Source organism: Tetrao urogallus (genome assembly GCF_951394365.1).
Source record: "Tetrao urogallus genome assembly, chromosome: 11".
In the NCBI taxonomy this organism is placed as follows: domain Eukaryota; kingdom Metazoa; phylum Chordata; class Aves; order Galliformes; family Phasianidae; genus Tetrao; species Tetrao urogallus.
Genome location: NC_136824.1, coordinates 14,950,620 through 14,977,776, shown reverse-complemented (window position 1 = coordinate 14,977,776; position 27,157 = coordinate 14,950,620). Strand labels below are relative to the sequence as shown.

The following is a 27,157-nucleotide window of genomic DNA, read 5'->3' as shown; positions in this document are numbered from 1 at the left end:
TGGTTGTAAAACGTATGAAATATTGAGACAGCAGGAGTCACTAAGTGGAACATGTAAGTCCGTCATTACGTCCATGAGGTTAGAATGGCCGCTGTGTGGTTGGGTGAAGAAAATGTGACTGAAAATTGCAGTGGGAGGCAGCTATTTACTGATTTTATATATGTATATAAAAAGTAGGGGTCAGGGAAAAATTGAGGAGGGAAAGCGATAGGATCTTTAAAATGTGTGCAACACAAACAGAACTCCGCGTTAGGTATTAGAGGCAAAGTGCTGACATCCAGTGCAGGTAGGTCTACGGGGAGCTGGCAGGGCTCATCGTTGGACTTGAGGCATCTGAGCGGCTGTAGTCACTGACAGACCCTGTTCTTGAATTACTCCCACTTCGTCTCTTGAGCATGCTCGGGTGGAAGTTGGCATGGCGACGGGCATGTTTGGTCAGATGGTCGCTGCGCATGAAGCGTTTCTCGCAGAGAGGGCAGCTGAACTTCTTTTCTCCAGTGTGAGTGCGGTAATGGCGGGCCAGTTCATCAGAGCGAGCAAACTTCTTGTTGCATTCCTGCCAGCTGCATTCAAAAGGCCGCTCACCTGCAGGAAGCAAACGTGGCGTGATTAGGAGACGCGTGGCAATGTTATCCCTGTTTTTCATATGCAAAAGTTAAAAAGGCTAGGGTGAGGTAGATGCTACTATGCAAGGGGATGGAGGCAGTGGCTTTCTCAACCGTGGTGGGAGACCACTGTGGTATTCCATTTTAAAAAGTCTTTTAAATCAAACTACTGATACCTTGTTTAATAACTGGATGTTCAGGGATCCTGGCCCTTCCCTGATGTCACATTTCATATCTCTGGCAGTTTGTTGGATTTTACTTCTGGAACTGTATTTCTACTGAGTATTTGCTTCCAAGCTGTCCCTGTGTTTGTTTAACTCACTGTAAAAGTTCAGACGGTGTTATGAAGTCTCCCTCTATAGCTAAATGGAAACAATTGCAGTAAGAATACAGGATGGCAATTCTGAGGCTCCGAATGTGAGGCTCTCACCTCCTGTTCTCCACAGTCATGTTTGTGTTTTCTGCATTTGCTGAAAGGTGCAATGTGTTCTCTTGTTCACTGCCTTTGGTCTTATTTAGGCGGGAGGCATTTCAACTACATAAACGTCCCACTGTGAGGGTAGTGGCATGCTATCAGTAGCTATCCTAAAACCTGTGATCTGTGATGCTGAGCCTAGGACCAGTGACCCAGACATAGCAAACATCTCTCCCAGGACTGTGTGCTCATGCATGGCAGTCTCAAAGGCCTGCAGCTGCACACTTGTAGTAGCTGTGCAGCCTGAGAAAGAGAAGGTGGCGGCTAAGATGAACAGGACTGCTTTCAGAACTAAAAACTTAGTGCCCCACCAGCTGGTTTGCTGGATATAGGTTAGTTGCTTAAAAAAACATGCAAATTCATTCAATGTCCTCATGAGCCTTCTCCTGTAAGCTGTTGAGAACACATCTCATTCTGCTGAAAGGAATGAAATGTGAAATACATGGGAGGCAAATATTTTGGCTGTTTATCATGTATCCAGTCATCTGTTGGATACACTCCTGCCTATGATGGGACATGCCAGTAAAAACAGTTGTGCAACCAAATTCACCAGTCTTCTCCCTGTATTTTGGACATGCAACAGATGCACTTGCAGGACTTTAGAACTTTGGCAACAAGAGCAATGACACGGTCTGACAGGTGGATCTAGCCTGTAGGTTCAAAGTTTCTCATCTTTGAGATATGGCTTTTTTCTTTTTTTATAAGGTAATGGTCTTTGGACATTTCTGTTGCCCAAGTTAGTCTTCTGTGTGTTTGCTTTCATTGCAAAAGAGAACAACACACGTTCTTCACTAGAAACACTCCCCAGATTTGTCTGGGAACATTCAGGATCATACTCACCTGCCTGATTTGATGTCAATGATGGTTGTGGTGATTATTTGACTGCCAGACAAAAAAAAAAATGAGGGTGCGTGTCTTTCTTCCAATTGCTGTCTACTCTTTCTACTCCTCCTTCCTAGGAAATATTTTTCCCCTCAGCCGTCTCTAAATTTGGTTCACATCTTCTTGGTGGTTGCTCTTCTCTGTACTATCTGGCAGTTTGCACCATTCTAGCAGTGATCTGTTTTCTAGAGTGCTTCCCAGCTTTGTTGAGGCTTAGCAATGCCTCCTCAAAGAAAAATTGTATTGCTGAGGTAATGCTGAATGTCTTATGTAGGTATAAGAGTCATTAGACCATTAAAACACAGAGTGCTGTCTGGAACAAACTTGTCTTAATTCAGGCAAAGACCTAGCTGCTGCTTCAAAACTACAGGTGAAAATTCTCAGTCTGTCATCAGACTCATCTCTCAAACAAAAGGCATGTGGTTTTCTGTGCAGGCAAGTTGTTATATAAATGTCCTTTTACTAGCAGTAAAGCAATCGAGAGAATGAGATTATATGAATTGATTGCCTAATCTCATTAAGGAGCATCCAGCCAAGAGAAGACATGTCTTGCATAAGCACTGACCCATGGACATCTTGTACTTAGAATTTTGCCTTAATAGAATGACTGCAGAATTTGATCCTATAAATTAATGTGGAAATGTTTACTGCTGTATTTGAGATATCTTTTAACATGTCAAGTATGTCAGTGTGTATATTGAGAGTTGTAATGCTATATCTTGGCAGGAAGAATATTATCATGCTGTATGAGCCTCAGGAAAAGTTAAGGAGTCTCCAAAAGACAAACAGCTGTGCTTGAAAATAAAGGGAGCAAAAAGAAATTCAGACCTCTACTCTTCACAGGCTGGCAAGGGATGCCTTTTAAAGATGAGTATTTAATTTTTAACAATTTTAAGTGGCTTTGAATTTCAGTAAACTGTAACCTTCATATGTCCTCTGCCACAGCACATCATCACACATAGCTTGAGTTAGAATTCCAAAAGGTGATCACATTTGAGAATCACAGTCAGTTGATCTTAACTGAAGATTACACAAGCAAGAACATTTTTTGTTTCTCCCTGAACTCCATCCAGTTCAAAGGAAAAAAATGTACATACAGCTGTGTTAAGAAACCCATAGTGCTCACTGAATAAGACTAAGTGACTTCTGCAGGTGCACTAACTTCTGAAATTATTTCAGTGGCACAGACGTAGCTACTAATGCTGACTATATTGTCTGCCAGAGCAGACTGCCAAAAGAAACTACTGAGTTGCCCATGCTTGGAAGCAGCATTAAAAAAATACCCCTCCCTGCACTTTTGCTGGAAAGGATTCAGAAGGATATGGGGCCAGTCTTTGCTTATGGTGTTACATAAAAGTCCTCTATTATTTTATATTTGTCAACTGTTATTTATATCAAGACATCTCTGTCTGTTTATGAGAAAGATGGTGAAACTACAGGAATGGTGGAACAAGATCTGATGTCTACCGGGCTCCATTTTTACCATGCTTCTACTGCATTCTTGACTTCACCCTGATCCACGTATAATTCTGAGGACTCCCTTCTGGTATAAATGACACTCCTCCATAGTCCTGGGAGTCATCTGCTTTCTGTTTTGCCAGCTCATCTATGTGATATTTGTCTTGCTCAGAACAGGTTGACCAAGGAACTGGTGTAGTCACCATCCCTGGAGTTGTTCAAGAAACAATTAGATGTGGTACTCAGGGACATCATTTAGTAGGCAGTATTGGTGGTAGGTGGACAGTTGGACTAGATGAACTTAGAGGTATTTTTCAGCCTTAATGATTCAGTGATTCTGCATCCAGCATTTGAACAACAGCTAAAAGTCATAGTAAGTACTGTAGGTCTGAGCACATTTAAAATATAACCTACAAATGACTGTAATGCCAAAACAGGTTGTGAGACTTGGGATGCATTACATTCTCATCCTCAAGCGTATGCCAAGGCTGTGAACTCACAAAGAAATTCTTTGTTTTCTGGGACTTCAGGATTCCAAATGCATAACCACAGTTGGTCAGCCAGAAACAATTTGCTGTGTGATCTTTGCTCTGTTCTGCTGCTTCATGAGGCAGAACTGCTTGTTGTCATGAAAACAGACAGAAGCCTGAATGTGCCACGTGTGCTATTCTTAAATTTCTACGCTTTCATATTCAAAATTAAGATGTATCTGGAAACTCTGACCAGCAGCAGGCTGGGTGGGGAGGATGAAGAGCAGACAGTTAAATAGATGTGCAACTGAAGCACTCTTCCTCCAAGAAAGGAAATGCTATCCTGAGGAAAAAAAAAAAACAGCCAAACAGTCTGTGTTTCTTGAGACTGGCTGTTATTTAAAAAAAGAAAGTCATCCTTCAATAGCATTGACATGTATTTACGAATATTTTCATTTCTGTTATTCTCTTGCTTATAAACAAGCATTTTTGGATAGCTAAAATACAAGCCTTTAACCTTCTGAGTTTGAGAAAGAGGATAAGAAACAGCTTTGATATTAGACAAACAGTGATTTCTCTATGAAGTATTGAAAAAGGGACCAAAAAAATCCAAACCCGAAAATTTCCATATTCCTATAAACTGAAACCAGGCAGTTTAAAATTTGTGATACTGGGGAGACTTAGTTCAAAATGATACAAACCAGATGCAGTCATGTTTTTGCGTGTCTGTTCAAACGTACAAAATATCTCTGATAACCAAATCTGACAGAGATAGCAAATTCAGCAGTGTTAGGCTCCATTAAGTCAGTGAATAGGAGGAGATTCAAGTAATGTTCTTAATGAAAAGTTACAGAATGAGTTTGACTGTCATTGGATACCAGAATCCCAATCATTACAAATGCCTAAATCAAAGAAAAACTTCAACATGTTATTAAGCTCTGGAACATAACACTCCCTCCAGCCTTAGGACCCAGAGCAACAACAAGTGAGGCTGCATGACCTGCTGACAGAATTGGGTTTGTCTCTGCTATTTCCAACATCTGTGATGTGATGGAATTTTAGGAACTGAAGTTCAGATTTCCAACGGGGACATACCCAGACATAAGTGCAAACTCACTTGAATGTGTGGGCATCTCTATTAATAAACCTACTCATTAAATTGAATAGGTTGTTGGCTCTTGTGTTTTCTGAGTCTGTGTGGAACTACTACTACTACTGGGCAAGAGCAGCACGAGCCACCATAATTTCTCTTTAAATCCTTGGTTTATTTTCTGTGTCTTAACATTTTCATTGAGATGTTTAGACACATATACTTCTTGAAAGGGGAATATCTAAGCAGAAGGTTTACATTGTAAGTTAATGTGTGCTACTATTTGCTCTGGAAGTTCTCGTGTTATCGCATCTGAGAACACAGATTACAGCGTGTGATTTAGCTTTATAATCAACACTAATTAGAACAACTCAAATCCAAATAATGAACACACATTCAGATACTGCAGTAACAATGGCTACAATGCTAGAGAAATGTAAATAATGCAGACTTTCTACCCTAGCCTTAACCACAGTCAGTTGTTAACAGTAAGGCACAGGTGATGCTTTCAGATATGCTAATCAGCTGTCAAACAGCAAGACTGTGTGCCAACATCATTTACTTATTTAAACAATATGAGTTACGCGAACTATTCTGCACATCCACGTCAGCACTCTGCATGACAAGGTTTTACAGCAAGACTGTTGTGTGTCAGTCTTGCTTGCCCAAAACTCCAAGCCGTTCCTTTCACAACATGAGGTTATATTCTTGCCTCTCTAATAAATTAATGATTGTGTAATTCACATCTTCATTTGCATTGTCTGAGCACAAACATTCTACATTCTGTACAGAATGCTCTCATTTAAAAGATATTTATATATTTGCTTTTATCTAGTCTCAGCTGTGTTGTGTCTGAGGCTCTAAAAAAAGTCAGTTGCAAAATAGACAAAAATAGATGACAGGAAAAGATAGTGTCAGACAAATGTCACTATTCCAGCCATCTTTTTTCTCACTCGTCTGAAATGTGGCATGATTGAAATGCAAGGGATAGCAGCAAAGAGTGAAAGAGCCAACAGGAAAGGGCTTGCAGGTGAAATGTGCCAAGGTGGTTGCAGAGTGCCCTGTCCACCTTTACAAGAATTATAAATCATAGCAGTCTAACTGAAAATATTCCTGGAGCAAATACTACAAGTCTAAACTAGGATCTCATGATCACTTCAACCATTCATATCTTGTTTTCAGTACACATGGCTTAGCTGCCAAAAATGCCATTTGGCTTCACTCTTCCTAGAGAGATGGAAGCAAGGAATTCCTTCCAGCCTAAGTAAGTGAATAAAGAAGTTTCTTTCATTTCCTGATCCTGTGTAGTGCTCTAATTTGTACACTTAAGAAGGATGCCTCCCTAATCTGGACATCACAAGTCATGTTTTTATATCTTCCCTTCTGATGTTCTTAGCGAAGTTTCTGGGGGAGTTAGTGATTATATCCAGATGGAGTTAGACCAGTTGTTTTTGTACATTGGTCATTAATACATTGAGTATTAATGCAGTGATTAGCCATGGCAGGTAGGAAAGAGAAGCCTCTGTATGTTTTTCCCCCCACAGAATTATGATGGTGCTTCAGCGTAAGGCTTTCTTTTGATGACCAGCAAAAATGATGCACAACTTAATGGTGGCAACTGCCTTACAGCCTGTATCCTCCTGATGGTCTTGTCAAAATCCACATGCACAGTATTTGTCTAAACTCTCTTCAGTCATATTTGCTGTGGTCTTTCTATATGATTGCAATGTATTAGCATGTACATCTTGAAAGCACTGCACTTCAAATTTACTGCAATACCTTAGTCTGTACAACTGTGACTGATCAAGACCAGCTACCTCTTACAAGAATAGGAATCCAACAGCCAGAAAAGAAAGCAACCTTATATTTTAAAATAATGCAACCTGATTGTTGTATTTTTTCTTTCAGTTAGGCCCCTGCAATTGCTGCCTGTAAATTCCTTTCAGTAAACCTAAAACTCTTACTGGATCTTCTTATCTCTGAGGCATCAGATCCTAAACCTGCACTCAGGAAAACAGCTGAAATGTTGCTGACTTAAAAGAGCAGCAACTTCCACTTTAATTTCTCTCTCCTGTGCCTTGTACCAAGAATGGAGATGAATAGCTGACCCATTGCCTTTGCACTTAATTGCAAGATAATTAAATTGTGTTATGTTGAAAGGATGAAGTGATGCATACTAGGGAGAGGAAGGTGTGTCATTTCCAAACCACACTGAAGTATCAGACTCTTTGCAAAGTGACGCTCACCTGGGATTAGTATAGTAGCTCTTTAATGGATTTTTCTGATTTGTTGTTCTATCCAGTTCTATGAATTTAAGAATTAGAACTGATCATTAAAATCTCTATTGTGAATAGAAAATAAGAGAAAGAAATGCTGTAAGTAGAATCTTTAAACATATTAGAGTATTACTGAATGACAAAACTAAAAGGTGGTGATGTTTTTCCTTTTCTAATGATCAATTATATTTTTCAGTAAATATAATTCAAAAAAATCCTAGGACTGCAAAACGAAAAACTGTAAGTACTAATCAGCAAGTCGGACCTATTGCTTCACCCCCAGCAGAGGAATTTCAGCCTAGAGTCCCTGCCTGCATCCAACAGCCTGTTGTGCAAGGGGCTCTCTTCATTCCTTAGGTAAAATGTTGTGCCTTCAGCACAGGTCAGACAAGTCTGGCCTCTTACAGTGTACAGTAACATCAGTGAAGGTATGTGGGATTTTATTCCTCTTTTTCAGCCAGTTGATGAGCCAGTTCAAGCCTTTTAGAGTGACAAGGGACTGGAGGAAGGCTCTTCAAGTGTATATAATACTCAACACAGTTTTTATCAAATGAATCCCAATAAAATCTGAAAAGTAATAATTTGGACATCGGTGAATGTATCTGCTGGACAAAGATCTTAGTCATTCACAGTCCACGCTGCTTTTGTGTCAGCGTGCTGCATTGTATGCTACAAACTGATGGTTTCAGCTGCACTGCTCACCTTCTGTTTCAACAGCGAAGAAGGCTGTTAATGAAAATGTTGTGCCATCAGCAACTGGAGCCAAAAAGGAGAACTCCACAGCACTGATTCTCCCTCTTCCAGGAAGAAAAAAAAAAAAGCTTACCCACAGTTGACATAACTGAACCAAATGTGTAGTTAAGGTACCAACAGAAACATGAGGTTTCCATTACGAACGGCTGTCTGGACCTGTCCTTTGCTGCCTCAGAATTCCTCACTTGTTACCCAGCCTACTCTGCAAGCTCAAAACAGCCCTAGATCAGACATCTGACTGTTCCATGGGAGCTCGTAATGTCATTAAACTCCTTGGCACTCTCTCTTTCTCCAGCCCACTCTTTCAGTGGAAAAAGATTATGTATTCACACATTTCCCCATCGCCTTCCAGTCCATACTGTCTCCTAATGAAACTCGCTAATGAATTACTTTGGAAGATAAGAACTTAAAAGTTTGACTAGACATAAAGCCTCAAACCTGAAGTTGCTTGTATTGTAAGAGTGTTTGAAATCGAACTGAAACATCACACATCACCCTTGTCTATAAAATGAATGCAAAAACTGCCTCTGTAGTGGTTCAAACAGAGCTTTTGATGAAAGTTGACTTCATCAGAATGTTCCCAGTAATGTTTCTGATCCTTCATGTATTAATTCAGATGTTTTAAGTGGGAGAGCATGCAAACAGGTAATGATGAATTGTATGTATCTGGTGTGAAGGACAGCTGAATTCCTGCTGGAATTGTGAGACTTTGGCTCCCCGCACTGTTACCAGCACTTGCCTTAGTAACTGCAAAGAAAGAATCACATGACCCTATGAATCAGTCTTTTCTCTGTTGATACATCAATGATTTTTTTATTATTCTTTTCTACTAAAAACAGAGAAATGCTTGTCAAAGCAAAGCTTATCGAATTAATTGAAGGTTGTCCCGCTATGTAAAATAACAGACTAAAGGATTATTCATCTAAACTTAGACCTGTGCTTTATTTATCTGAATTTTGAAAGATGTTGAAAGTGATCTGCCTCCAACTGAAGTCCATATACTTTGGCATGAATAGACGCTGAGGGTTCAGTTATGACATACTATGCACACAGCATCTCCCAGGATTTGGAGACAAGATGACATCTTATTTTGTTAGAAGTCAAGCAAACAAAAAATAGGAAAGTTGCCCTTTGCTATAACTATGAAATATCTCTGTGAACTTTCAAATTGTTTAATCAACAGCCTCACAGAACACAACATATGTGAAATGTGATACTAGAGTTTATAAGCGTAGCTTTATAGCTGAGGGAAGCAGTTTAATACTGAAAGTTTGCCATAAGAAGAAAAGGAGTGGGAATTTTACTTTTGTTTTTGACTCTGGATGAGTTGTACCAGAATGCAAGGTGGTACTGAAGTAGTTTATGAGCAGCATCAGTCAGTGACCATACAGAGCATCCAGCTTCATGAAACAGGAAGTTCTGAGAAGTAATTTTATGGGCTGGTAATAAAACAGTAGGTCTGATGCCTGACATGAGCAGCTTCCATTCAGGGTATGCATAAGTCTGTTGCATACACTTCAGAAGAGTTTCTACCCAGATTGTAAAGCCATACTTCTCATTTAAGCCTGGACTCCAGTTTTACTTCTTAATAACAGAACCAGATTCCGTGAAGACAGATGTGCTCATATTCTGATGTGCACACTTTTACAGCAGGTCAACTTTTTAGAAAATACAAGTAGTTCAACATTCAACCCTTGCAAGTCTCATTTTTATATCCTATGCTGTCAGTACTTTTCCTGTTTATTTTGCATCTCCTCATCTAACAATCTCCTTTAAGCACCCCATTCTTAGAAAGGAGTGGATAACTTGCTCTTTTTTTAGTTTCAGCTTGCTTTTCAGTCTTTTCTACATGCTATTTCTTGGCTATCTTAATTATTTTGTTAGCAGTGGAGTTAATTCATAAGTATATACACTCAGTTCTCTGAATATTAGAGAATGTCCAATCCAGTGTCTCAAGCTTTCTCCAAAAGCATGTGTTTCCACCTTGGTCATACTCTATACAAAATAGGAATGATTGGTTATTAATGAGATGTTGCAGACAGACGCCCTTAGGATTGATTCCTCCTTAGATAGGCCTGCAAAGCAATTTCACTCAGAGTCTGTGAAACTTCAGGCCTCAGCAGTTCATATGGTGGGAGCACACCATGCAACAGGAGAGGCTACAGTAGATAAGCATCACTGCAAGAGCACTGTTTCTTTCAGCATACCCCTGGGTACAGCTCAGAACCTGCAGTTTCTCCATGTTCTATGGTATTTTGCTGGACATCTGCTTGCAAGGTCACAGATCAGTTATGTCTGATATGTGGGACTGTGATACAGGAGAGAGGCCGTGGCCTCTCTGGCAGTGAGCACTGGCAATGAATGAAGTGAGTATGTGGTTGTGGAGGAGTAAAGGTTAGCATCCTGTTATCCGAGTATGGCTTTGGATTTAACAGCCATAATGTGAAGATTTTACATAGAACACAGACATATTTCAAAGAAGGCTTTGTCCAGGCTGTCTTGGAATACATAACTTTGAAAGCTTCTCTCTTTTCTTTGGAAATGCAGGAACTATCTGGATTCATTTATCTTTTTTTCAAAGTGGTATTGAAAGGAACATCATCACTGTTTTGGAATTCATAAAATTGTACGTATATATACAAACATGGCTTCTTTATTTAATATAACTGTTTGTCTTTGCATGCCTTGCTCATGTTTTCATTGCTTCCCCTTACAGAATAGTCTAGCCTTACAACCACTTACGTTTCAGTGCAGAATGTGGCTAGTATGCAGGAAGGATACTATGGACATACAATGTCCAGCAGCCACCACTTGCTCTATAAAGCAGTTAAAAAGCAACTTGGATGTGAATTTGACTCGCTGCTTTATTGCCAGAGTAAGCACTTAATGGAAGTTATGAGAGCTAAAGGTCATATTCATGTCGAGATGCAATTGCTCTATAGGCATACAAATTGTAGTGAAAAGATCTCTATTACTTCTTAAAATATAAATTATTAGTGCCTCAGGCAAATTTACTCATGCTCTGCTACACTTTATCATTTAAGAAGCTAGCAGATCTGCTCTTTAGCAGCCTTGCTCATTTGGGTCAGAAGAAGAACCTTTCTGGCTTGTTGAGATGGTACTTCTCATTCTGTGTACAACAGATTAGTTCAACAGACTTCCTGCCTAAAGCAGAGGGGCTAATGAAATACTCTGCAAAATTAATTTTTCTGTTGCCAGGGATCTTCAGGAGAAGCTTTCTAGATAGATAGAAAAGTTCTGTACAGCATAATAGAAAATGCAGTTTATTTTAGGCTATTACTTGACATTCTAACAGACGATCCCTGACACGCAAGTCTGTAGGCTGCCTCCTGAACTCTAAGCACGGGACATCATTTTCACTTGGAAAAGATCACAGAAGTCCCCACCTGCTCTTATTTCCTTTTAGATTCTTGTTCAATCTAGTTCTAAGTCTGGGAACTATAAAACGATTTGAACTTGACTCCTTGACTCCCTGTCCATATTTTTTACCCCCTGCTCAGCACAACGCAGGCAGCTGTGAGGAGCCTTGAGCTGAAATTCAGGAATGCCATGTGCAGAGATGCAAGGTTCATAAACTCGAGTCATCAGAAGATTCTGTTACACCAGGCTGACTAAATAAAATCAAAGAAAGCAGGAATTGCAATTTCATGAGCTATGCTGTCCCCTGAGTTAGCTTTGGGAAACTGAGATGCTCTGACTATTGCTGCTGCAGCTTGACAGTGCCAAGCGGGACGGCCTGTTATTCCTACAAATGATGTGGAGCACACGGTGCTTTGATCATGAATTCCAGTCAATTCTTTGATACTTGTTTCTACTTTGTTTTGACAAGAAAACTTTTTACAACTCACTTTTAAGAATGTTACTCTTTGTGAATAATAGGCAAGTAAGAAAATATAGGGTCTGGAAAGATGATACTTCAGTAGTCACAAATGGATGTTTACTATTTGGTGCAGAGAATAGAGAACATCAGCACTGTACAGTTAAATACACAGTGCTGTCTGCATGCTTATAGAGGAGCATTTGTACATCACCTTTTCACTATAACCCTTCTGTTCTACTACTCAAGGCTGTAAATGCTATAAGAGAATAAAGACAGCATTCTGGGCGAGGCAGCTCAAGCTTGTTCTCTTGCCATTTGGGAGAAGGAATTGGACACAAGGAGTCCACACAGAAGGTAATGCAGAAGCTGGAAGAATTAGAGTTGATTATTTACTGACCACTGCTGGGTCAGTACAGAGTTCTGTATGGCCGTAAGGAGCTGCATCTGTGTTTTATAATCAGAAGAGCCATGCATAAGCTTGACTTAGGAACTATATACTTACAGTATATAGTATAAATATAGGGACTGTATACTTAAGAAAAAAAAGTCTGATTTCAAAGTGAGAAACAGTTGTGCTGCAGTATTCTTGTTCTTACTGTGTTTGTACTTGAAATGGCAACAACTGCACTCACGTTAGTTTCTTCAGAAAGGGAATACCACAGAACTCTACAACTACTTAACTGAGAAAACAGTTAAATGATAACTTGCAAAGCTCTCATTTGCAAATGAGAGTATAGCTCAATTCCTCCAAAGCATGCAAAGAAGAAAATCTGAGTGTATTACATCAGTTGTTGTGACATATTCATCTTTTTGTGATAAATTCAACTCAACATCTATGAAAGCAGATGTCTGTGTGTATCTGTGTGTATATATAATACATATATATATAAAACATACAGAAAAATGTAGCTTGTACCAAATGTCTGTCTCCCTGATTGACCTACGGGATCTACTACATGCAGCAGTGACCGTATTCAGCTTACAACATTTACGTCTACTACAGAAATACACAGTGTAACCTGGATTCACCCAGTATTTTGTCACCTACTAGCTTTTTAATGAGAGGAAAGAATTTTTAAGCTCAGTGATTTTGTACATTCAAAAACAAGGGCTCTATAGCATACAAAAATTGAATTATGTTCTCATAAACAGTCTGTAAGGACACCAGTCAAGATAAGGATGAAAGAAGGATGAAAGAATGCTACTGCGAAGTTCCATGTTAGACTGAGAAAATGCAGAGTACTCAAATCTATGTTATTTTATCCTGTCAAGCACAGTGAAAGAGCTGTGACTTTTTAATTGTATTTTATTGATCCCTAAAGCTTCAGGGAATTAACAGCAACCTATCAAATAATGTCATTTTAAAGGATGGAAAAAGGATGTAGGTTTACAATCGCTTATCGTTACAGAGTTGATCCTGCCTTGATATGGTCAGTGATATTGTTTTCTCCAGAGGCAGCACTGCTCAAAAACTGATGTACAGAAATGCAGGAAAAAAAAAAAGAAACAAACAAAAAAAAGAAACAAAACAGTGAGTTCTACATGGCTTTCACCTGTATACAATGTTAGCAATGGAATCTAAAAATGAATAGCCCTTTGCCTTCTGGATCTTGTACTGTGAGTCAGGTGAGAGCTTATACTGGCAGAGAAACAGCATGTTTGCTCAGTCCAAGCTCTTTAGCAGAAACTGTCAATTCCGTAAACTGAACTTACTTTAAGAAACAAAATGACAAAATGTTCTTTACTCCATTTAAAGCAAAACAAAACACTCCTTTGGAGACATCCTGAAACTTTGCTTAGAAGAAGCTGCTGCTGACCACCTGTGCTTTGGCAAGCACAGGTCAGAAGCTGTTTCTCAATCCAGTTTTGTCTCTGCGTTATGTAAGGAGGGCTCCATAATTAGTACCTTAATAAGGTTCTTAATAAGTTGTCTGACAGTCATGTTCCTAAACACATTTCTTTGGTATGTTTCCCATTTTTATAAGTCTGGGACAGAGTTCACAAAAAAGTATTTGTGCCAATTGTTTTACAACCTTTACTTCATTGAGCACAGCAGTGACAACACTGATGGGATGCTCAACCATCTTATTCTCTGAAGTCATCTGTTAATTAAAACAATTCCCCAGAAGTTAGACTCAAAAAGATGCTCACTTAAATCATGGCTGGTTTGGTCAACGAGGTGATGCCATTAATAAAATTGTCCCACAGACTGAGAGGAGATGCCAACACAAGAAAATTGACTGAAGCTGGAAGGAGAATGTAGAAAATGGTTGGAAGTCTCCTTCAATATGTAAAAGTAATTACTGATCTTATTTGATGTATGTATATGCAGAGGAGATGCTAAGAAAGTTGTGGAATGAACCTTGAGTAGCATTACGTTCCCATAATATGCAGCTGTGTTCCCACTAGTAGCACAGCACTAGTAGCATATTCTTGCTTCTGCAAGTCTTTTGTATGTCGTGTTAGTGAGAAGAATTCAGTTATTTCCAAGAATGATTACAGTAGGAGAAAACGGAAGGTGCGGATGCTGTGCATCTCTGCATAAAGGAGAAAAACATCTACCTGTGAGTGGTGGCAGATAACTAATTCTCCAGGGTATCCAAGACATCCAGCTTTGTTTTGGCTGTGCTCTTAAAATTTCAAAAAACAACTTTGTAAATACACCCTGGGTTTGTTATACAATAAGATTAGTATTTGCCAACATTCTATTGGCACTGCTCGTATGAACATACATATGCCAAATGGAAATTTCCATTGACTTAGAGGGGCTTTCAGTGCTCTGTTAATATTTTCACATGCGTGCATAAAAGCTGCATACAATTCACATTGGTTTTCCAAAATATATCAATCGCCAAAACAAACAAAAACTGCCGAAGTAATCACATATTAATGCTACTCTGCTGTTCTGCTGGCATCAAAAGAAATCACAAATTTAAATTTGTTAACCCCCCCATAATACATAACAGGAATTAGTCAGTAGAATCTCTGTTCATGTTTGTTACAGTGGAATTCTAAGTTATGAAGCAAAGAATCTAGGAAAGCCCCATAGACACTATGAGGTTTTGCAAGAATCTATAAAGTCCGAGTCTTGCATATAAATTTGTACCAATGTAATTTCATTTACTTAACCCAAATTGCAAGACAAATATTTCTTGGAGTTGTTAACAAGCAGCTCACCATTGCAGACAATTGTGGCAGGAAATAAGACAGACTAGGCTGCCATGCTCTAACCCTTCTCAGCTGGTTCTGCTCTAAGGCCCACTAATGGAAATACAGCCATGTAGCTGAAGAAGAGTCAATGACTCTTTTTCAGCTGCTGTACCTCTGCTGGTCTTCCTCTGGAACCAAGTGCTTAGCATTTCTGCTCCAGTCCTTGAGCAGTTTTAGAACTACTGTCAGTGATAGTAAAGACCACATACCCAGCCTGCTCATTCTGCTCATGTTTTGCTGAGTTGCTTTTGTTTGCTGCAGGACCAAAGCTGATGAAAAGCTGCCAAATGCATAGCAGCAATACAGTACTCTTCCATGAAATTTCTTTGGGTTCCTATATTTCAAAAACTTAACTTATAACTGAATAGTGTTCCAGTCCGGAAAACACATAATGTGCAATAAATCTAAGATAGCTTATTGATCCACTGACTGCAGTGCCAACAGCCAGTCCATCAGAAATACTTTGCCTGTAATTCCTGAGAACACTCCAAAAATGCTGTAACTGATTACAGAAAATCTTTCCCTTGCACCAAAGGTCGTTTCAGGATATGTGCACTTCAGTACCATTTGACTTGTGCCAAGTTCCTGGTAAGTAAATGTTTTTTGTTAGGGCTGCAAAAAAAGCTTCTGAGGTCTCTTTTTCCACCAGTAGTTACAAAGATGGAACTCTGAACTTTTAAAAACTTTTAAGTGGAGGCTATGTACGACCTGCTGAATCTGCAAGATGTGAAAAATACAGGATATGTGTGTCTGGCTTCAGTGCTTGAACTTGAATAACCTACATTGTATAGCTTTGTTAAACTATACACAGCATGATAATGAGCTCACTGCCCATGTGGATCTACCTAATAAAAACCTACTTGGTAACAAAATGATACCTCTGCAAATACTGCAGAATGGAGGCTTCAAAGACTATTCTGCATTAAAAGACTGTCCTGCAAGAGCAGAAATTTTTTGGCTCTGTCACCACTGATTTCCGAACAGCTGATCCAAGTCTGGTAGGTGGGGGAAAAAAATTGGAACATACTTAAGTTATAAAACAGAACTAGAAACCACATGTCCAACATAAACAAGTTCCAGGTTTGTGCTCTTGGACGTGCCATAGCCATGTTCTACCAGGCAATAACACAATGCAACACTTGTGTTTTGAATGGTTAAAGGCACCTTCTTTTCAGTTGAAACCTGACTGAGTTTAGTTCTTAATGAATTACAGTTTCACGAAAGATCTGTTTATACAGAACTTGTATGACATACAAATAGTTTCCAGTGTCCTGCAGAGAAGCACTGCACGTGCTACTGCACAAAAATCATCCACAGGTACTTCAGAACATTTTTTCCCTAAGGCTATAATTAATTTCTAATACAAGCACACTCCTCACGTGCAATTCTGGACTATCTGCAAGACTTAGATCTTTGGGATTTTTCTCTTAATTACCCTCTGCTCTCCTAACGTAAGATCCCAGGATGCATGCATTGGCAACTCACTGCCAGAGCAGAACTTGTCTCAGCAAAATGTAATTTGCAAAGAATTATGGAAGTCACAAATTGCTTGGTTTTCTTTCTGTAGATTTTCTTTTCTGGTTTACTGACTGTGTTTCTATGCAACATAACCCGACCATGTATCCCCTCGTCAGACTCAGTGCTCATTTGTCTTTTAAACAAATTGTCATCTTCCTCTTCCCGTCACTCGGCAAAAGCAAACAGAGAAAGGTTGGGGAAAAGTTTACAGAGAGAAAATATTTAGCTATGCTGATTACACCGCTTTCAAAGATAGTGATGAAGAGGGAGAAATAAGAGATTTCTTTGGTCGATCCTCTCTCTATCTCAGTTATGACAATGACATGAACAATTTTGCTTTAAAGGCTCATTACTCCAATACCTAACCTCTATCAGTTGTTATCAACAGCTTTATTTCTCCAATAAGGTAGGCAGAGAGACCTTCTCTTATGGTCCCAATTTCTGAAGTACTTGCTCAGTTTTTTATTCTGCTCTTCAGTAATGCAAAATGGTCACTGCCTTCTACAATCATTTCAGAGAGATTTTTTTGAAGGTGACAAGCAACTTCAGCTGTTAAATAGCAGACTTAATCATTACTCTGGTCTTCCTAAACAATTTATTTTTATCACACATCCTATATGCCAGAATTAATTGTTCTTCATATGTTCTGTCATGTCCTCTATAGTATTTCAAAAATGGTGGCAACAAGCTTCAGCATTTGGACTGGATGAAGAAATTCTTGACAAGATGTAGATGTTCAATGGATGTAGAACGATAATGGTGGGACACAGTGTTCTTTAGTTCTATGAACTTTATCGTATGTTTGCTCCCATTGCAAAATACTCTCATACATAGCTTTTGGTTTTTCTAAGTACATACTGTATTGTACATTGGATTGTGATAACCAGGCAAGTACAAATTCATCTCCTATTATTATTAAAATGACCCAAAACATATATATCTCATAGATAACAGCTTTCAGACTATCCTGTTATTAACCATTCAGAAACTGATGAATGATTAATACCTTTGTAAAGACTGGAAAGGGTGCAGGGAAAGGAGAAGACTTCCATAGAAAATCTGTGTAACTGTCAGAAGATTTAGTGCTTTTTTTGTAGCTAATACTACTCAAGTGTGTGGCAAATGCAGCTGTCACCAATTGAATTCTCCACACAATCAATTAAACCCAAACTCTTTTGCAGCTGAGTGGATTGAATCCTATTACTCAATCCTGAACTAGTGAGATAAATGGAGGGAGCAGCAGTAGTTTTGTCTTTTTTTTCTGTCTGGCTACTTCTGAAAATGTAAGTCTTAAAATTTGCTTACTCTTTTATGGACTTTGTGTCCTGTACTTATTTTGAGAGATTTTAAGTTTAAAAGATGTAGAGCGTATGTACTGCTTATTTATTACCTTCAAAAAACACAAACTGTTTGCATCTTGGCTTAGAATCAACATGCTCAACTCGTATCTTTTTTGGAGTTGCACATTGGACTAAGGACTTTAGCAGGACTATTGATGAAGTTGTTTCATGTTTTCAACTACACTTCTTTAGTGCAATTAAACTTTCTTACAAGAATTAAGAATGTTTCTCAGGAGTTGCAGAGCCTTTTCAGAAAAAAAAATAAATCAAGGCTTTGCAGTTTTGTACTGTTTTGAAAATTAAAAGTTTATTAAGAGACAACTAAGAACATCAATTTTCTGTAAGGTTCACAAACAGGCAACCATACTAAACAAAGATAAGGGAGGATGCTTATGGTTTAGGCTGCAGGGCGATGTGTACTGTTTCATTCAAAGCTGAAGCTGTCTTGAGGCTATTGTTTGAGCTGGTTTCAAGGAATAACATTTGAGAGAAGTTTTTGCTAAGCTTGGTAAGGAGAGGAAATGGAAGGCAGTATAAGAAAGAGTATTATGGGGCAGAAAAAGCTTAGAGGTGCCCTGCAGCCATTTGATAAACTGAATGTATGCTAATGGTAGTGAGTTAGTCATGTAAAGCCAGCCAGCTAACCATCAACACAAGTAAAAAAAACTGGAGGCCGAGCCACCAAAACTGAGATTGTGGAACAGCATCTAAATTTGCTTAGACTGTACTCATGCTTGTGGGAAATCACTTCCAGTTTCTGCTGGTGTCCCATTGAGAGTGAAGGCAGCTTCATGTTCAGTCTGGCATCCAGAGCTGCTAGCTTAGAAGATGGTCTGAACTAGTGGTACACAGCACTAGCTGGGTAACAGGAAGAATTGTGTCAAGTTTCTCATATTGCAGCCTTCTGTAAGGATCTGTTTCTTTATCAACATTGCCTGCCTTCAGCTCATGCACATTTACCACCTTTTGCAGTCATTATGTGCTTGCACAAAGGAAGCTAAAAGGGAACTTAAGCCAGAACCAGAATTAGTCCACTTTTTTCTAGATAAACTCGTAAGTTTCCAGTTATTGGGAGGTGCTAAAATGTAAGGTACACCTTATTTTATTGGCATGTGAACTTGCTCAACCTTATGCTTATTGCTCAGTTTCTTCACGAGCATTTTTGTGATGCCTTTTTTTAGGTGATTTAGATGCATTTTAAAGAAGTTGTGCCTAACTGCTGTGCTTTAATTTAATGTAGAACAAATCAGATTTACTAGAACTGAAAGTGAAAACCATCCTTCCTTTTAAAACACTATCTGTACTTTATATCAAGGCTCCTTTGCAAACCTAAACACAGGTTGAATACCACCCTACTTTGTCCAGCCTAATTGTTTGCTGGCACATTACCCTTGTGAGAGTGTGGCCCAATTCATTTGTATGTCAGAAGACTGCTTTCGAATACCAAATATATTATGACTTTTCCCACCTTCACAGGTCTCAGTTATGAATTCGTTAGAAAAATTCTTAGGGAAATGACTGAGAAGAAATGGTACGTAAGTTAAACATTGTTTTGTTTTTTTTTTTCATATGGGTTCCTTAGTGTTGCCTTGAAGTTGTGTTACTGCCTTAAAATAGTGTTACCTAAAAATTCCAATAGTGTTGCCTTAAAATAAGGTAGCCTCTTTCCATGCCCAGGCAGCGATGGAGAAGTAAGCTATGACAGTTTAACAATACGACAGAGGAGCCACTGTTAAGTGACCTGTCCCACCAGACACACTTATCACAGTAGCACTTCAGACTGACACTGGCGGCTACTTCTCCTCAGCTCATACTAATTAGTGCAAACACATTCGCTTCTGGTTATTGAAAACCACCTCCTGCATTCTGGCGTAGTGCTCAGTGAGCATTACTCGTACGTTCAGAAGGAAGTTTCACTGGAATAATTGAGCAATGCTATATTTTGTGCTTTCTGTGCGTGTATGATGAGGTACTAATGAGGATGGGTAAAAGCTATAGAGGTCGCAGTGATTTGGGGGAGCTGTAATATATAGAATTTTTGGGATTCTGTATATTTGTATGCTGTATAACGCAGTGAATCAATGCGCTCTATAACTTCTTAAAACACAAGAGTTGTGGATCATGTGCTATGAGGTTCTACCTTGAGATGGCTGCCAGGCTTTGTGCTCTTTCTTCCCACTGATGCATCAGAGATGCTAACTGGTAACCAGTGACTCCAGAGAATTTTCAAACCTGCCTAGTAAGCCAGCGCAGAAAACTTGCTTAAGAGGAGAACTTTGTAATGTAAGTGCTTTGCCTGATTTTCCACAAGTACTTTCTGGTGAGGAATCTTCTCAGGAGTAAAGGGGATTTCTTAAACTGCTAGGCCAGTGGAATTTTTTATCAATGAGATCACTACAGCTTTAGACAGAGTGCTGCATCTGTGGAGCACAACACAGCTTCTGAGGTCCACGGGAACCTCAGTGGAAAAGAATCTGGACTTGACGTTACCCACTGATACTAAATATAACCTTCTGGTAAACATTAAATCTTCAAGGGCTTTGTGGCTGATGATCATGGTAAACTCCAGCACATCCAGCGAGTGGGTGGGGTGGAAAATATAAACATGAAAGGAAACCTAGGGGGATGGGGAAGGGTTTGCAGGCTGGCAGAGAGAATTGCAGACATCTTGGTGACCAGTGTTATCTGCCTGTTTCAAGGTTGTTTTTGTTAATAAAGATGAAGCATTCCAAAGGTTAAGCTAGCCTAACTTGCTGGCGTACAAAATACAAGACACTATGGATCACTCTAGCACATATAGCTTCACTCTAAAACACTTTAGTCCAAGCAATGACCTAAGGAAAAAAGGAAGATGCTGCCTCCTTTGTTGTTCTAGCTTTTCTTCTGTTAGAAATGGGTTAATTAGCATCCTGTACACTGCTGTCTGCTTTGGCCACTTGAGCACTGAAACTGAGCTAGAACAATTGAAAGAATTCATATGAAACACCAAACAGCCCGAAAATAATGCCAGCTTTCAGTTTGTATGAATGTGGACTAGATTTAACTGAATAACACTTGAAAGTGTTGCCATGCCACGCCGTAACATCAGTGATATTGCTTGCCCTTCTTCCAGACATGAAGAGCAAAGCCTTTAATTTGTGAGCACAGTGGCTGACAAAGGCAAGCAAGTTTCTAAAGCTGTTCATAAACTACACTGTACAAATACCTCTGGCACTATCATTGGTATCTTCTAGCCTGCAGTACTTCAATTTGCCCCTAAATACCAGCTAGTCTAGTCATACAGCACATGGAAAATTTTCACTCCATAGCAGAAGCTTTTGGTTGGTGCTTAGTAATCAGGTTTGGGAGTTACTAGGGCAGCTGCTTAAAGTACATTTCACATTCTACTGGAGTGCTTGATCCACTGTCTGGTGGTGTGGCTAGCCACTATCCTACGCACGTGACAGATGGGTAGACCAATGTGTACATGTTTAGCTAGGTAAGTTTTTGGTCGCTGAAAAGCAGAGGAGACCCAAGGCCCATGTTCTAAACCAGTAAAACCCCGTTATGTGTTTTGGAGTTCAACCAGCCTGTAAGTCACTGCATATTGTTAGCTTTTCCAAGCCTGTCACAGCTTACTTTAAGAAAAATAAATAAAAACAGCACAAACACCTTGGGAAACACTAAAGACAAGTAAGAGGTGTTAAAGCCTTTAAAACTGAATCCAAACAGGGACAGACCTGTTGCCAGTGAGGAAGAAGACTTGGTAGCTTAGTTTAAAGCTTCCCACACAGACACTGGAGACACAAAAAAAAACAACAAAGAAGCTCTAGTTCCTGAGGGTCCTGCCACTCCCTGGGCAAAACCAGTCCTTTTCCTGCTTTTCCTCTAGCTCTCATGCACATCTCTCTCTGTGCCATTAGTTACAGCAATAACTAATTAAGCCCTACAGACCTGAAAAAAAAAAATAATACAGGAAATGAAGAGTTAAAAAAGAAAACAACCCACACAACTGCGAGAACCTGGAGGCAAGCCAGCGTCCCCAAATGACTCTGCTCAGTGGCAGCCCGGAGCGCTGCTCCCCCTACTCTGCTCCTCTCCCTGCAGGGCGGGCATGGCCCAGCCCTCCTCTTTAATCGGGGAGTCCCCCTAGGTATCCAGTTGGTTTGAGAACCCAGTAACGTTGCTGAGTTTATTCTTCACTTCTAGGGCAATGGCAAAGGCCAGAAACGAGAGCAAAAGAACTGAAAATAATGGAGACAATTCCATGCAAACACCTTTTCTGTCTAACTCCAAACAGGCAGAGAACAGTTGCACAGTGCAAAGCAGGGCAAGCTGCCCGGGGTGCCAGGAACACGCTGTTCCTTTGGCTGTGCTGCACAGGGAATTGTCCGTCCATATGCTCTCACTTGATGGGTCTTTATTCTCTCCCACGGAGCAAAACACATCCTCAGTTTAGCGTGGCTCTTGTTTTATACCAAGAAGGCAGCAGGAAAAGCTAGGTATACATGTAGAGGTCTGGTTGTGTGGGTGGGGCTGCCACTTCTAATTTATAATGGTTCAGGAGGTGTCTATCGTGTGGTTCTGATCTTTTTCTGAACATCAGAAGTAAACTGATCACAGACTTTAGTAAACTAATTTGTCTGAATAACTCAGTGGAACAGCTTGCACGAGCCTGCCTTCATCTGTGTGGTGCCTTGCCATAAGTGCTTTGCCCAGATCTCCAGCAGAGATTAATCTCCCCAGTTTCTGGTGCTCCCCATGTGAAGCAGGCCATCCTGCTCCCCACCACTAGGCAGAGGTGTGAAGTATGGCATATCATGGGGCCCTTTTCAAGATAGTATTCCTAAGTGTTTCAATAGCTTCCATAGTGCTTGCAAGGCTTCAACTTTTTGTGTGAGCGTGACTCATACAACAGCAACAAAGAAGGGGTCAAATTCACCAAGAAGTGAACGCTGGTCAGAAAAAGTTAGCGTTAGCGTTCAAATGTTTTGTTGTTGTTGTTGCTACTGAAATCAGCCCTCAAAAGCTTTTTTGAGGCCGCCCATGTCCCTCTGCACTTATGTTCAGTATCTCCTTGTGACTCATGTTTAGCCTTTCAACTGCCTTCTTGCCTGCTCTAGTTTCACAAAAATGCCTGCTAAAGAAAGAAACAAACACAGCCGTTTGGATGCCTCTAGAACATTTAATTTTAAAGTATTAAGGGTATTGATTCTTGTATGGGAAGCAATAAACAGGTATAAAGGCAGCGATGGGAGCACAAGGCAGGAAAAAGTAGGTGGGGGAGGGTAAGAAGCTTTGGAAAGGGAAGTAGAAGATGCACCGAAGAAGGCAGCTAGCAACTAAAAATTACAGCTTGGTAGGATCCACACAGACGACAAACGCTCCGTTCTCTGTGATATTAGGTAATAAAAAGGGCAACATAGCTTTGAACCAATGCCCAGTAAGGAGGATTTATTCCCAGAGGACTTTTTTTTTTTTTTTTTTTTTTGGTTGGTTAGTTTTTCCTAGCGTGAGTTCTGAAAGGTGAAAACATAATGGTGGCCAAATACAAGTTTTTTTGTTTGTTTTCCAACATTCATTTTAATTACCAAGCTGTAACAAATAAATCTCTGGCTGGATTGCAACTAACCTGTGTGGGTCCTTAGATGAGCTTTAAGATGGGAAGATTTGCCATAAACTTTTTCACACCCCACATAGTGGCATTTGTGCTTTTTCTGGGGTGATCCAGGGTCAGTCCAGCTTCTCCCGCGTTTGTTCTTTTGTCTTGGGCTTGGCTCAGTTACTGCAGCCAGGCTAGTAGGTGTGGTTGCTTTTCCTCCTCCACGCTTACTAGCCGAAGACACACTTTCTTCCCCAAACTCCTTAGAAGTGATAGAAATGTGCATTTTTTCTGTGATATCAAAGGTCTCTGTTTTTTCCCTTTTGAGAGTGGGTGAGTTTGGGACGTGCTGGTTCAGATCTGCTAAAATGCTGGCTACCACCATCAGCGACGATCCATTGTCCTTCCCAGTCTCTCTGACTTCCCACTTCTCCTCTCCATTCGACGAAGGACACATTGTGACATCAGGCTGGGGATCAGTCTCCCCTTTGGGACTATGGATAATAGCACGACTGGACATAGAAACAAGGCATTCTGCTGCAAAATGATCCACGTATGCTGCCGTTGCCATTTTTCATAAGTTCAAAAAGAAATCCAAACAGAAGAGGTGAGAAAAAGGCACTTTTCCTTCTGTTAAAAAAAAAAAAAAGGTTATGCAAGCAGACCCTTCCTTATTTCTGAAGATCTCTGTGGAGAAGTCCAGCCTGACCTAGCAGCCATCAAAAACGCACCCCGTTCGTGACGATCACGCCCAGCTTGTCCTTAGATCAAAAAAGCGCTGAAGTCCAATGGAAGAAGGAAAAGACGAGCAGATAGATCCCGGCACCGGCAGCCTGTTGCTTGGAGCGTGAATTAATGCTGCGTTTTCGAGCGCGTCACACGATAACGACGCGGCTTCCCCAGCCCCTGCATGGCGCGGTGACAGCGGAATAAGCTCTCCCCGTTATCGCTGCTCGGAGTGGCCCGGACCCCTGCGGGGCGTGGTCTGGGGAAACATCTGGCCCTGACGTCACCGCGAGGCCACATCCTGCGCCGATCAGGTTGGCGGCGCGCGGGGCCGAGCGCTCGGCGGCGCGCGGGCAGGGCAGGGCCGGGCGGCCGCCGCCCGCGGATGAAAGGAAGCGCCCGATTGGCTGCCGGTGCGCCGCGTGCCTCGAGCGACGGCCCGCCGCGGGAGCGTGCGGCAACCTCCGCCCTGCGCTGCGCGGGGGCGTCCGGCGGCGGGCGGGAAGGAGCGGGCAGCGCCCGGCAGGCAGCCGCCCTCGGGAGCCGGATGTTGGCGGGTCGGGGTGCGCCCTGCCGCTGCTTGAGCTGTAAGGGGCGATTTTACGTGCGCCGGGCTTCACCGTTGTGAAGTTGGAAGTGATGGAAGTGCCAGAAAAAAGGAGCGAGGTTGCACCGTTCGGGCTGCTGCCATGCAGATGGAGTTCGAGCGGGGACTGTAATGTGTTGCGACAGGTTTAACTGACTTGCACGGAATACACAGTACAAATCACCATCCTTTCTGTCAAAGGCCTCCTTGCTGTAGCACTGTGCTGCCTCTCAATTATTTAAAAGTTGCTATAATAATAATAATAATAATTATAATTATAATTATTATTATTATTCCCACCTCACAGAGGATGGCACAGCCAGTTTATAAAGATTAATGCTTGAATGAATAAATGGGCTGTGTGCGTGACTAACTAAAAAACTATATCTGAATTCAGAGCTGAGGGCTGTCAGTTTGTACTTATCTTTTGTTGGAACATGCTCTCTATAGACTAATGATTGTGAAATTCTTGCCTGAAGTATAGATGGACCTTTTGTCTGAGACAGAGCCAGTCAGAAATCAGGAGGGCTCCTTTGGAAGCCTTTCTGGATGGAAAGTTTTGGAGTTCGAGGGGGTGTGGGAGGAAGGGAACATCTGTTACAAAAACTTGCATAGTTTTAGTGTTGAGTAAAAAGTTGGTTTCATGCACATGAAAATGCCTCATTCAGGAGCAATTGAATGTGCTACCGCTGTGCTTTATAGAAGCTGTGCTTTAGGTTCTCATGCAGCACTTCCCTCTAGGTCAGGCTCAATGAGTAACCCACATCTACCACTGTCCTCAGTGTCTGCTCCCTTTATAGTGCATCCTGTGGTGCTCTGCAGGACTTGAGTCACTGCAGCTCAGGGAGGAATAAGGCACGCTGCTGGTGCAGGAGGATGTGGTTTCGTGCTGAACTGAGCCAAATCATTCTGATGCAGGCATGTCATACTGTTTGTTCTGCTGAACATGTCTGTCTACAGGAAATGTTTACACATTTCCGACTAAAAAGGTTGATTTTGGAACTATTTATTCCTAAAGGAAAAAGTAGTTATGAGAAGAAAAAAAAACCACATTTTAATAAAGAAAACAATTAATGAAGAGTTTTGAGTTTGAGCTCCTATTCCTCCACAAGGGAGGAGGGCTGCTGAAGTAGACCTGCCTGGCAGCTCTCTAGAATTAGCAGAAGATTCACAGCACAAACCCCCCAGCTCTCCTGCCATGAGGAACATGGGTCATTGTCAGAACAGTGAGGAAAGGACAGAGTTCAGGTCCTACCTGTTTCGCAAGGAACGTTACCAATAAATGGGCAGGTAAAGGAGGCCTGGACATCCCAGTTGCCATCACCATCATCCCTGTCCCAGCATGCCAGGGTGTTTCTGCTGCACTCCAGTACCTCCATGTCCCTGTCCCACACAGCCCCTCAGACCCTCTCCTATCACCTCCTCACTGCTGCCTCCTCTTGTGCTCTTCACAGCCTATCCCAGCTGCACTGTCCTTGAAGCAGCAGCTGCCACAAGAGCTTCCTATGGTCAAGAAGGGCCAGTGTAGCCCAGCCCTCATCACAGGAGAGATGCTAGCTGGAGCTCTCCAGATTGTGGCAGCATCAGCTGGTGGCCATTTGGTGCCAGGAGGAGAGACCCCCTGGTGAGCCGGGAGGTGTGATTGGCTGCCATGCTCTAGCGGGCTCCAGAAGGAGGTGGCAGCAGCCAATCGGGAAAGGCCTTACGTGCTGTACACGACTTTCTGCTGTGGAGAAGACTGGGCGCCATGTTGGTTTGGAAGCCTCCTTTGTCCCAGAGGGCTATCTGGGGCAATATCCTGTGCTCCTTACAGCTCCTGTTCATTGCATGAGCAGATGGAGCACAGCTCACCACGTCCCAGGAGCCTGTGGCCAGAAGAGAGAGGTGCTGCGTGGTGTGACAGCGTGACCCTCTGGCAGCAGCCGGATGGTGAGGAGTAATGGCTGAACGCAGCTGCTGGCTGAGGAAGTCCTACCTTTCTTCTTTTAGCAGGTTTGTAGCTTCAAACCTTGTCCTGATAGCTGCTCCTGTTACATAGCAATGGCTGTCTTATGAACTTTTTAGCCGTAATGCAGTCTGCAGTGGGCTCTCTGGTAGCTGTGCACGTTGAGGCAGAGTGGCTGCTGTGTGTGGAGCTGCGAGGCTGGCTGCGTGATCAGGGCAGGCGGAGCAGGAGGTTTGTTTTTATGAAAAGTTGCCCTTTTCTTCTTCTTCTTTTTTTTTTTTTTTTTGGATGAACTCTTTGGGTGTGCCTTCCCTCGTTTGGAAAAGAGCAATGTTGTGAAGGTTACTCACAACAGAGAGGCTTTTTAATCCGAGAAGAAACTTAGTCATGTTCGGAAGATG

At 41.3% G+C, this 27,157-nt stretch overlaps 1 protein-coding gene across 1 annotated transcript; it reads right to left on the bottom strand.

The window, feature by feature from the left end:
* Positions 1–292: 292 nt before the first annotated feature.
* KLF13 (KLF transcription factor 13) lies at positions 293–24,070 on the bottom strand (the record flags this gene model as incomplete). The annotated part of the gene is made up of 2 exons (XM_079541202.1): positions 293–585; positions 23,530–24,070. 2 exons carry the CDS (start codon positions 24,068–24,070, stop codon positions 293–295), a joined length of 834 nt encoding a protein of 277 aa, XP_079397328.1.
* Positions 24,071–27,157: the final 3,087 nt, after the last annotated feature.